We start from the raw sequence: 11108 nt of genomic DNA, 5'->3' as shown, positions 1-11108 counted from the left end.
CGTTTCAAAGATGGCCGCTGAGTGAAATGACTGGAGTAAACGTATTTTTCACGAGAGCGGAACTGTAGGCCACTAATATTTGGGCGAAAGTTAAACTTTTGTCTGGACGAAAATAGCTAGTCATTCTCCTACTATATTTTATTTTCACTAATTTCACTAAAAATGTTAGTTAATATATAATCACAACAAAGGTAAACAATTTAAATTTCCATGAGCTGGTGATGCCACCCCTTTATTTCTCATCACAAAAGGTAGTTTAACCTGTTGCACAAATGAAGTGTGGTGTTACTGAATTTTCTTATTGTAATATTTTTTCATTGTCCCATCGTCCAGTTTGCTTGGCTCTTGAAGGTCTCAGGATCCTCAGATCTGAGCATGTGCAAGTAAAGGACATTACAATGGGGTGTTAAATGCTGAATGGACGGTTTCTCACATTCAAAGTCAAGGTGACTGATTGCCTCCGGACACTTTTTACTGCTCTCATAAACTCTTATGGCCCTGCTGCCGTCCTTTGTCAAAACTCCGGAGGTCATCAAACGCAGAAACAAGAGTGAAACACAAAAAGCACTGAGACACAAAACACAACCAGGACGGCATCGCTTCAGTGAAACACAGGAGATTCATAACAAAATCAGAGAAGGTTTATTTGGTCGATAATCACCAGGCAGAGAAATCATGAAACATAAAACATAAGTGGTTTGATTACAAAAATATCAATTGTCTATTTTGTGAACCATTTCATGAGTTTGCATAGTGGATTCTGAGAATCTCACCAACTCCGTCAGCCGTGTTAAGCTGCGTAATAATGCTTTACTGCATTCAGAACAAACAAACATTGCATATAATGTCTGTTGCCTTTTCCTTTAAGGAAGGCAGAGGCTGATAAAATAGAGTATTTAGCACAAAAAGCAAATGTTTTATGTGTGATAAAGTGAAAAATAAAGAAATTCATGAAACACGCAGAATTAATTGCTAAATAGTTTGTCGCATTAATTCAAAACTTGCGTTTCATGAATGAGGCCCAATGAACGAGGAATGTCACAGCTCCATATTCCAGAGTTGAACTTCTGATTTGATATGGGAAAACCTGTAGAAACGTGCAAAAAGATGTGACAGTTGCAGTTCTGGTTCGATTGTATTTGGCATCAATAAGGATGGAGGAGGGATGAAGATCTGGTCTCCTCTTCATCAGAGGAACGTCTCAGTCCAGGACAGGCCGGCTCAAAGCAGTGTGCATCTCTCTTTCAGGCTTTTCTTCTTCTTTCCACTCTTCTTTCCGTTCTTCTCCTTGTTCTCAGACATCTTCTTCGCCCGCACCTCCCTCATCAAGTCAAAGAACACCTGCAAACAACAGACCCCAGTTGACGCACTCACAATCATCATGTATTCTGAGAGGATCGGGATATGAAAGGCACAAAACCTTATCGACGTTGGCTCGAGTTTTGGCGGATGTTTCCACGTACTGGACGGCCCACTCGTCCGCTTTGGCTCGGGCCTCGTCCGCAGACACCTGCCTCCTTTCCTCCAAATCAGACTTATTCCCAACCACTAACAGAGGGATTTTATCCTCCTCAGCTTTCACTCTCAGGATCTGCTCCCTGTGCGGATCAGGAACACATAAACACATATGATATGATCCTAACACAGCTCAGGTGCAACTGAGAACCTCTCTACAAACACGTTAAAACTTTTTTTTTTTATCACAAGCAGTCTTTTATGCTCAACAAGGCTGCATTAAAACAGTAAAAACTGTGAAATATTATTTCAATATAAAACAGCTGTTTTCTATGTGAATATATAGTAAAGTGTAATTTCTTCCTGTGATCAAAGCTGAATGTTCAGCATCATTACTCCAGTCTTCAGTGTCACATGATCCTGCAGAAATCACTCTAAAATGATGATTTGATGCTCAAGAAACATTTATGATTATTGTCAATGTTGAAAACAGTTTCATATGTTTGTGAACTGTAAACTGTGATGCATCTTACTTTTCAGGATTCTTTGATGAATAGAAAGTTCAAAAGAACAACATTTATAGCTTATCATATAGCAGCACCTAAATGTCTTTAATGTCACTTTTGATCAATTTTATGCATCCTAGATTACTAAAATGATCAATTTCTTAAAAAAAATTATAATTCTGAGTTCTGATTTTTAGTTTTTGTACTTTCAATCAAATAAAATGTCATTGTTTCAACTGTTTTACAATATACGGAAGTTTGTTGTGCATAAACCCCATTACAGGTTTATCATTATTATTATTTACTCACAAGAAGCAATTTCTACCCAATAAAATATTTTGCAGTTTGATATAACTAGAAAAACATATATTCATTATAGTGTGTGTGTATATATTATTATATTTATATATATATACATTATATTAGTACGTGTGTGCACTGTATATACACAACACATATTTATATATTTAAATATATATAAATGTATATAATACATATACACATATATTATATAAACACAAACCTTTATGTTAGATGCGATGAATCGCATTAATTTTGACAGCACTAATTTGTTAACGTATTCGTAAAATGTATATTCCATGACTATTTTATTAGACTATTTATCCATGATTATTTTATTTTCAGAAACTAGGAGTGTCAATATATTCAAATCATCACTCTTTTAAAATTCTCTCATCCATCCCATTTTTCCAATCCTGACTAAAATAAATAAAATGTCAGTTGTTGAAGGAACAGATTATAATAAATATGATGTCCGCTTACATCTTGATTTTTAGCCGTTTTAGCTTATTTAATGTCTTATACAGTATCTTACAGCTCGACTCAGCATTTTGCTTCCATCAGATGATCATAATGTTGTTGTGGGCAGGATGCCGGCGTAATGATAACATCATTCTGCTCTTTCTGAGAACACACAGTGCGGTAACTGTGCTTCTTCCACACTGGGACTGAACTGAGCGTGTGTAAAGGCACTAGAACAGCAGATAAACAGGACGTCCTGACCTGAACTCTGACGCGGCGCTGAAGGACTCTGGTTCGGTGATGGAGAACACCAGGAGAAAACCCTCTCCGCTGCGGAAGTAGTTATCCCTGATGGCAGCGTAATCTTCCTGACCCGCCGTGTCCAAGATATCAATCTGCACCTCCTCTCCATCCAGCACCACCTTCTTCCTGTAACTGTCAGCCTTGGTGGGCTCGTAGTCCTCCACGAACTGAGCAACACATAGTCATAACAGACATAGGAGAGTAAGGCCCAATCCTAATTCTAACGCTTACACACTTCACTTTCCCCTACCCCTCTGTTTAGCGCGTTCACGTGAAGGGGTAGGGTTGTCTCGATTCTCTTTTGGGTGGAGGGGTAGGGGGAAGGGCCAGATTGCCCTTCAAATGAAGATTTTTCGGGACCACACTTCAAACGAAGGGGTACGAGAAATGTCCCTGCATCAGGGTTATTATAGTTTTGCATTTTTCATTAGTTTTTATTTTTATTTCGTTTTGACTTTTTGTTTTCAAATTCAGTTTAGTTTTAATTAGTTTTTAAAGTGGGTTTGCTAGTTTAGTTTAGTTTTTATTTTTTGAAAATGCTTAGTTTTAGTTTAGTTTTTATTAGTTTTAGTGTTAGTTTTAGTCTTTTTTTGTAATTTGGGTTATTTGTCAGGGGCAAGATTCAAAAAGGTCGGAAAAAGTATTGTGTAATAATAACTCAACAAAAACATCATACAATTTTAGAAAATAGCCAATAGCCTACTCATCTTTAAGCAGCAAACATTCAGTGTAAAAGTAAAAAAATGACATAACATTATTTTATATTTGAATCACAGCTTATAGTGTTTTGACATCGACAACCACAACCAAAAAGTGCATTTTACCTCAAACTTGCGACTAGTTAACTTTCTAAAGAAGGCCAATCGCTTCTCGGGTCGACATTAACACACTGACAAAATTATATTCAGAATTTAAAATATTTTTATACCACTTTTTAATGTGTGATTGTGTAAAGGTGTTCACGAGATAGAGATACCAACCTTTCGCGAACTTGCTTTCAACGTCGAACGAACACTCGTTCTCATGGAGACGCGGTGTACACGGAGGGGAGGGGCTGTGTGTGTGTGTGTGTGTGTGTGTGTGCGCGCGCGCATGTGAGAGACGCATGGGGAAAGGAAATGCAGCTTAATGAATACGCTGCGTGTTTTAAATAGCGTTAAAAAAATGAAAGACCTTGACAAAGACGAAAACTAAGGACATTTACTCTATAATTTTATTTTATTTTAGTTAGTTTTGCCAAACACACATTACAGTTTTAGTTAGTTATCGTTTTTTTGCAATGCCTCGTTTTTATTTTTATTTCAGTTAACGACAATGTTTTTTCCCACCTAGTTTTCGTTTTTTCGTTCGTTTTCGTTAACGATTATAACCTTGCCCTGCATACACGGCTACAGAGGCAACATGGCTGACCCATAAATGTACGAATTTATGGCATTAATAAGTATTTTAACGACAAATAATCATTTGCTTTATGTTACATTCAATCTTGTGTTCATATTTACGGTCATGTTCTTCAAAGAAACGTTTACAAAAACAAAAAATCCTGCAACATATTTTCATGTCTGATAACTGGTGAATGTAATTGCGCCAGGGAATTGGCTTATCTTTTACCGTACGACTGCTATGCATCTCCTGCAGGGCCGGAGTGGGGCCACTTTTCAGCCCGGGAGTTTCAGGCCCAAGACCGGCCCACTTTTTCCATGGTGGAATTCCAAATTAGCACTTTTTCCAAATTGGATAAATGAAGCAACAGTTCAGCTCTTACTATTGTGTAGTTTGTATTAATACCATGGTTTAACAAATAATGTAAAGGTTAAATAATAATTCACTTAGACTTTATAACACGCAATTACGACTTTATTTCACGCAACTGCGACTTTATATCACGAAATTCTGACTTTATATCTCACAATTCTGACTTTATAACACGCAATTGCGACTTTATATCACGAAATTCTGACTATATATCTCACAATTCTGACTTTATAACACGCAATTGCGACTATTTCACGCAACTCTGACTTTATATCTCACAATTCTGAGAGATATAAAGTTGCAATTATCTTTTAAAATGTTTTATTATGTGGCGGAAACAAGCTTCCATACCTCCTGGCCTCTTCCTCCCATCCATCCTCTCTGACGCGTACCGTTACGGTAGGGCCGGCCCAACTGTCGGTAGGCGGTGCCGCGGTAGCCCAATATTTACCTGAGAAAACGTTTTGGAAAAGACGGGCTACTATGGACCCAACCAACTCTATAGGAGGGGAGGGGAGAACTCCCTCACATGGTACAACCCATGCAGAGGCTGCGCGCTGCGGTGTCAGAATGCGGAATGTGTGTAGCCTAATGTAACTAACATGACAAATGTGGAAAAAAAAAATCCTCGACCGGCCCAAAAGTGGAGCGGCCCACCGGGAATTCTCCCGATTCTCCCGATTACCCATCCCGGGCCTGATCTCCTGTGACGTAGGCGCTAGCGACAACGTATAATGACGTGTAACGCTGTAGTAGTGGTGTCCCATTTCTTAGGGGAATATTTTCACCCCTACTCCTTGCCACTCTGTTTCAAGGGGCAAGGGTTAGGGGTAGCCGAAGGGTTAGGGGTAGCCGAAGGGGTATAACATAGAATTGGGATTGGGCCTAAATGAAGGAACTCTTCCTGACTGTGATGAACAAGTAATAGTCATAAGAGAGCAGATGAAGGAGAGTAAATGGCATAATTATGAAGGAAGACTGTGATGAACTCACCTCGTCATACATGAACTGCAGCGTGAGAGCAGATTTCCCCACTCCGCCACTGCCAACCATGATCACCTTGTGCAGGACCAGCGAACTTTGATTTTTACTCTTATTTGCTGCCATGACTTTAGTGTTTTAGAAGAAGGAACAGAACTAGACTGCAAACATACAAAAGAATAGAAACATACATTATTAATACATATTATGTATATATTATAAGTACATTCATTATTAATATATATTATAAATACGGTAACACTTTACAATAAGGTTCATTAGTTAACATTAGTTAGTCTATTAACTAAAAATGAGCAATACATCTGTTACAGTAGTTATTAATCTTTGTTAATATTAGTTAATAAAAATACAGATGTTCATTGTTTGTTCATGTTAGATCACAGTGCATTAGCCTAACTAATGTTAAAAATTACATCCTTTGATTTTAATAATGTATTAGCCTAGTAAATGTTAAAATAATATCAACTGAGATTAATAAATGCTGAGGAATTATTGTTCATTCTTAGTTCATGTTAACTAAGGTAGTTAACCAATGCTAACTAATGAACCTTATTGTAAAGTGTTACCATAAATATATATTATTAATAACATATTATAAATGCATAACGTTACATATTATTATTATAAAATCCAATTAAATGCACCTTAAATTCTGATCAACTGTGTGCATCCATCCATCTATATGATAATACCATGTTTCTAGGTCTTGTACCATGATAGTACTATGGTATTCTTTGACGTACAACGTAAATACCTCGGTACTGAATATGAATAATCATTTACTATTATGGTACACAGTAAAAGTAGCATGGTACCGTCAGCCACAGCACGTCTTTGTAAGGACAACAGTATCAGTAAGAAACAGAAAACAACACTACATTACTAAAATGTACTAAAAAGTATAAAGCAAGCTGTTGTAAAATTGAATAAAGCTATTTTCACTTTTCCATCCCGCGGACAGAGACACCACCCCTTCCTTATTGTTATAGACGAGAGCCCGCCTCCTCTAGCTCTTGATTGGTTCAACAGACAAATTATAAGGCGGGTCCTTCTCTACTCTCCCTTTCATTGGATGTGAAAACAGTCAATCACGGAGTTTTCCCACAAAGACTTCATCCGAGGAAATACCTCAGAACTGCAAAGTTTTCGTCTGCGCAAACTGATCTAAAACATTTTTAAACTGATCAAAACAACGTAAAGTCTCATAGATCACTCACCGGAAGTTTGATCTGTGAAGGGCCAGTGATTTGATTGGAATGTATTAGCGGTTAAAACATAGTTCTGTCACCCGGGATCAAATCCACTACTCCCGTCCCGTACAAGCTACACCGCCCCGCCCACCGGATATTCAAATTACAAGGATATGACGCCATTACATCGGCTAAGGTAGTCTTTATTTTGATTTGTGATAAAGTATGATGATTTATGACGTGCAAAATGATATAAAACATAGGCTATGTTTTTACATTGCTTTAACTCATCAAAATAAGTTCAGCAATAAAAATAAAAAAATAAAAAAAAAAGATGTCACACAAGATTCAGCTATTTTTTTTAGTCAGTTTAATTTAATTTAAGTTGTAATGACTTAAAAATGAAAACTTACTTAAAAATGTAAGGTAGCAACTTACTTTACTGTGAAATTTTTTGTACACGGCATATGTTTATATTTATTTGTATGTTGGCTAGGTATACAGCCTATGTGTGTTTGTGTGTGTGTGTGTGTGTGTGTGTGTGTGTATTAATTATTCATTTTCATCTATCTATCTATCTATCTATCTATCTATCTATCTATCTATCTATCTATCTATCTATCTATCTATCTATCTATCTATCTATCTATCTATCTATCTACCTATCTATATTTAATGTTTTAATGCAGTTATAGGTGTTAAGTATACGCAGGACTTGTGAATTCTTAATTTGGCGAGTGGTGGCGCTGTTTTACAACTTTAAACTTCATCAGTGAGGCGCTATCAGTCATAAACCACTGGACTATTTTATTCAGATAAATGTAAAATAAAATTAGGCCTACCCTTTAGTCAAGTACTTTTTATTTTAAGAGACCATCTTTGCACTTGTTCTATTTAAAAACAACTGTGTGTTTTTTTAGTCATAGCCTACTTTTCAATCTCTTTCTGTTAGATCTAGTTAGTGGGGTTTAAAAGAGCTTCTCTGGCGCCTGTTTAACCAGTTTACGAGTTCACACTTTCATTCACTCAAAACAGTTAAAAGTTTTGCTCATTTACTTTCCAGGACTGAAACACAGTGGCTGTGAAGGGTTTGATTCAAAGAGGTTCATCACTTCAGACCCACAGTTCGCCTTTTGACCTTGATTTAGCAAAATGATCCATCATCACCTAAAATCATGTCGTTTTGCTTTGCGTACTTGGCAGCAAAATAAAAAAGTGTATTTACTCTTTTAAAAGGATATGTTGATCTGAATAAATACACACTCTGAAATATGCTGGGTTGTTTCAACCCATGTTTGGGTCAAATATGGACAAACACAACCATTTGGGTTAAAAAATAAAATAAACCAACCTCTGGGTTTAAGAATTAAAAAATAAACCAACGGTTGGGTTCGTCCATATCTGACCCAAACATGGGTTGAAAGTTGAAACAACCCAGCATTTAAATCTAGTCGTTATTATGATAGGCAGGCTATATCAAAATATTTTGCACACTGCATGACTAAAACCATTTTATATATAGCCTATACTTCATTTATATAACCTTAATGTAAAAGTACTTTTTTTTTTGCATGTAATTTTATTTTTAAATGCTAATTTTAACTCGCAGAAATGATATTATATTGGACCGATCATTACTATATTCTATATTAGGTGTATTGTGCATTTGATAAGCACTGCAATTTTTTTCTTGCTGGAAATGTGCATTAGTCCTGCCACAGATCCCGAGGTTTCTCTACCTCTGACTGGAGTTGGCGGATCGTCCCACGTGGTTCTCCAGTCCCGTATAAAAACTTTCCTGAGGCTCCAAAGCGGCACAATGTCTGTTTGCGCGAGAAAAAAGCTGAAGCTGCAGAACACCATCCCGAGAGCTATGATGAAGAAGTATTTGGGAAACGTACACTGGAAGTCAAAATGCCCAACACAAGAGAACGGGATCTTCAACTGAAGAACTGAAAACAAAGGCAAAAACGGCGAAGGATTATTTGGAAACACTGTGGGGAAACTGACTGGTTTGCGCTCGCTTCCCTTAATCATGGATGATTTTAACTCAAAAGCGTGAAGAAATCACCGGGACAAATCATAACAGCTCCTTTGTTTAGTCTGTGAGGTTTTTGACGCGTAATACTGAGATGCCATGACGCGTCGGACTTGTGCGTAAAAGCGCGGCTGAACGCGGACAGATCTCAAGAGCTCTGCTTATACCTTCCTATTTATCCAACATCACACACGAATCGGATGGTGTAACGGGCCGTTCTCACTGTGATATCGATCCGAATTGAACGAGCATCGCGGAGTGACCAAAAACAACAGGAACATAGGCTATTCAAGCCGCTCACAGGATTTATTGCGTTTATATTGCTATTTCATAAACCGGATCATCTCCACGAGTGGATATTACAGCCTTTCCCCACTTATTAACCACCACTTTTTTCGGAGTTGGAGAAGGCGGACACGAACTTGGCCGCTTTCATCTCCATCAATCCAGCTCTCCAGCTCTCCAGCAGTTTATCATCACAGAAGATGAAAAGCTTGATGTTCGAAGTGCTTTGTTTAGTGTCCTTCCTCGTCTCCACCCGCTGCACACCGGCACCGGACACCGAAGCGCACAGCACCGGCCCGAGCTGCGCGTCCTGCGGGCTCAGCCAGACCGATGGACCCGCGCGGGTGGACGTGGATTTCCTGGAGGCCGTGAAGAGGCACATCTTGAGCCGGTTACAGATGAGGGACAGACCCAACATCACACACCCCGTCCCGAAGGCGGCGATGGTGACCGCGCTCAAGAAGCTCCACGCCGGGAAGGTGCGCGAGGACGGGAGGGTGGAGATCCCGAACCTGGACGGACACGCCACGTCCATGAACGAGGTGGAGGAGGAGACCTCGGAGATCATCAGCTTCGCCGAGACAGGTGTGTGTTTGAGGCGGGTCTGTGCGCGCGCTTTTACGCGTGCACTGTAAAACCAACCCGGTCACACTAAATGCGTCTCTATATCACGCATTGTGTTTATCGTGTAATTTATAGGTGAAAATGAGTTTTTACGTGCATATGATACGCATGGGTAGGTTTAGTAGTGGTGTGGGGTACGCATTATACGTTTGGGTAGGATTAGTGTATAGAGACGCATTTTCATGAGATCAGGCTGGTAAAACATATTGTTGGTCTAACTTAAAAAAATAAGTGACCTGTGGTTGCCTTAAAATGTTGAGTTCGTTGAAATGAAATATTTTAGTTAATGTAATGAAGGAGAAAATCTAAGTTGATTTGACAAAAGATAAATAAGTTGTGAAAACAAAATAATTATGTATTGTATGTAATTATGATTGTGAATTTTTTTAAATCAGTTTAATGTAATTTAAGTTGAAATGACTTAAACATCCAAGTTGATTATACTTAAAAAATTTAAGGCAGCATTTTTTTTTCCAGTGTAGAAACATTAAACTGTAGCCAATGGAAAATGCAATTAATAAATCGTTTATAATTAAGACATGTGACAACTTGCCCCGGCCTGACATTCATGACCCTTTAACTTTCAGTTCAGATGCATGTCAGCGTTTTTATTCTCTATATAGGCTGCAGATATTACAAAAATATTGCATTTTTAATCTGGAGGACAGAAGTCACAAAAAAGATCCTAGAAAGGTGTTTGAAATCATCAAAGAGAGAAAAGCACCAAAACCCCAGTTACTGACTCTCTTGTGTGACAACTAGCCCCGCTCTGCCTCATTTATGGGGTGATACTCATGTTAAAGGTTATTTTAAATCATTTCTGGTTGTTTAGGTTGCTATATGATTCACTGGAGGATCAAAAAAGTTTTTGATGTTTCATTATAGGATCTTCAGATCAGTGTTTTGGTCTTTAAGGCATTAGACCATCTAATCTTTTTGTTCTATTCAGAACCCTTTTAAGAGCATCAAAAAGAGCATTTAAAGTCATCTCACACAGAAAACTGTTCATGCATTCACAATCCAGTTAAAGAATCAAACTTAAGCCAACTGCAACTCATAAATCAACTAATGAGATCAAAATACATCACAGATCTATTACCTGACATCAGCGAAACATGAAAACACACAAAGCACAACTTTCAGGTGACTACAGTGTTGAGTATGTTTTGTATACAGGACTGAGAAAGA

General features: G+C 38.0%; 2 protein-coding genes across 3 annotated transcripts in view; one reads left to right on the top strand and one right to left on the bottom strand.

Moving 5' to 3' along the window:
* Nucleotides 1–202: 202 nt before the first annotated feature.
* ralbb (v-ral simian leukemia viral oncogene homolog Bb (ras related)) lies at nucleotides 203–7148 on the bottom strand. Of its 2 annotated transcripts, none has more exons than XM_081358650.1 (5): nucleotides 7001–7148; nucleotides 5775–5923; nucleotides 2985–3193; nucleotides 1421–1598; nucleotides 203–1341 (listed from the first exon to the last, which is right to left on the bottom strand). In XM_081358650.1, exons 2-5 carry the CDS (start codon nucleotides 5886–5888, stop codon nucleotides 1222–1224), a joined length of 621 nt encoding a protein of 206 aa, XP_081214776.1. In that variant the 5' UTR covers nucleotides 5889–5923; nucleotides 7001–7148; the 3' UTR covers nucleotides 203–1221. The 2 variants fall into 2 exon arrangements, with proteins under 2 accessions (XP_081214776.1, XP_081214777.1); XM_081358651.1 differs by lacking the exon at nucleotides 7001–7148 and adding an exon at nucleotides 6428–6802.
* Nucleotides 7149–9496: 2348 nt separating this feature from the next.
* Nucleotides 9497–11108, top strand: part of LOC308685973 (inhibin beta B chain) — a gene marked incomplete at its 5' end in the record, with an annotated part of 10846 nt that continues 9234 nt past the window's right edge. Inside the window, one exon of the mRNA XM_081358146.1 lies at nucleotides 9497–9881. Coding sequence (XP_081214272.1) covers nucleotides 9497–9881 — 385 coding nt within the window. The remainder of the gene's footprint in view (nucleotides 9882–11108) is intronic.

The sequence above is a fragment of the Scardinius erythrophthalmus genome, assembly GCF_964197995.2.
Source record: "Scardinius erythrophthalmus genome assembly, chromosome: 25".
Taxonomy (NCBI): Eukaryota; Metazoa; Chordata; class Actinopteri; order Cypriniformes; family Leuciscidae; genus Scardinius; species Scardinius erythrophthalmus.
The sequence above is the reverse complement of the archived record's forward strand: the minus strand, read 5'-3'. Positions and strand labels throughout refer to the sequence as shown.

Coding starts and splice junctions, on each gene's coding strand:
- ralbb (XM_081358650.1), bottom strand. CDS start 5,888: ATGGCAGCAAATAAGAGTAAAAATCAAAGTTCGCTGGTCCTGCACAAG. Junction 3,194..5,774: donor TGCAGTTCATGTATGACGAG/GTGAGTTCATCA, acceptor TGTGTTGCTCAG/TTCGTGGAGGACTACGAGCC. Junction 1,342..1,420: donor CTCGAGCCAACGTCGATAAG/GTTTTGTGCCTT, acceptor TGTTGTTTGCAG/GTGTTCTTTGACTTGATGAG.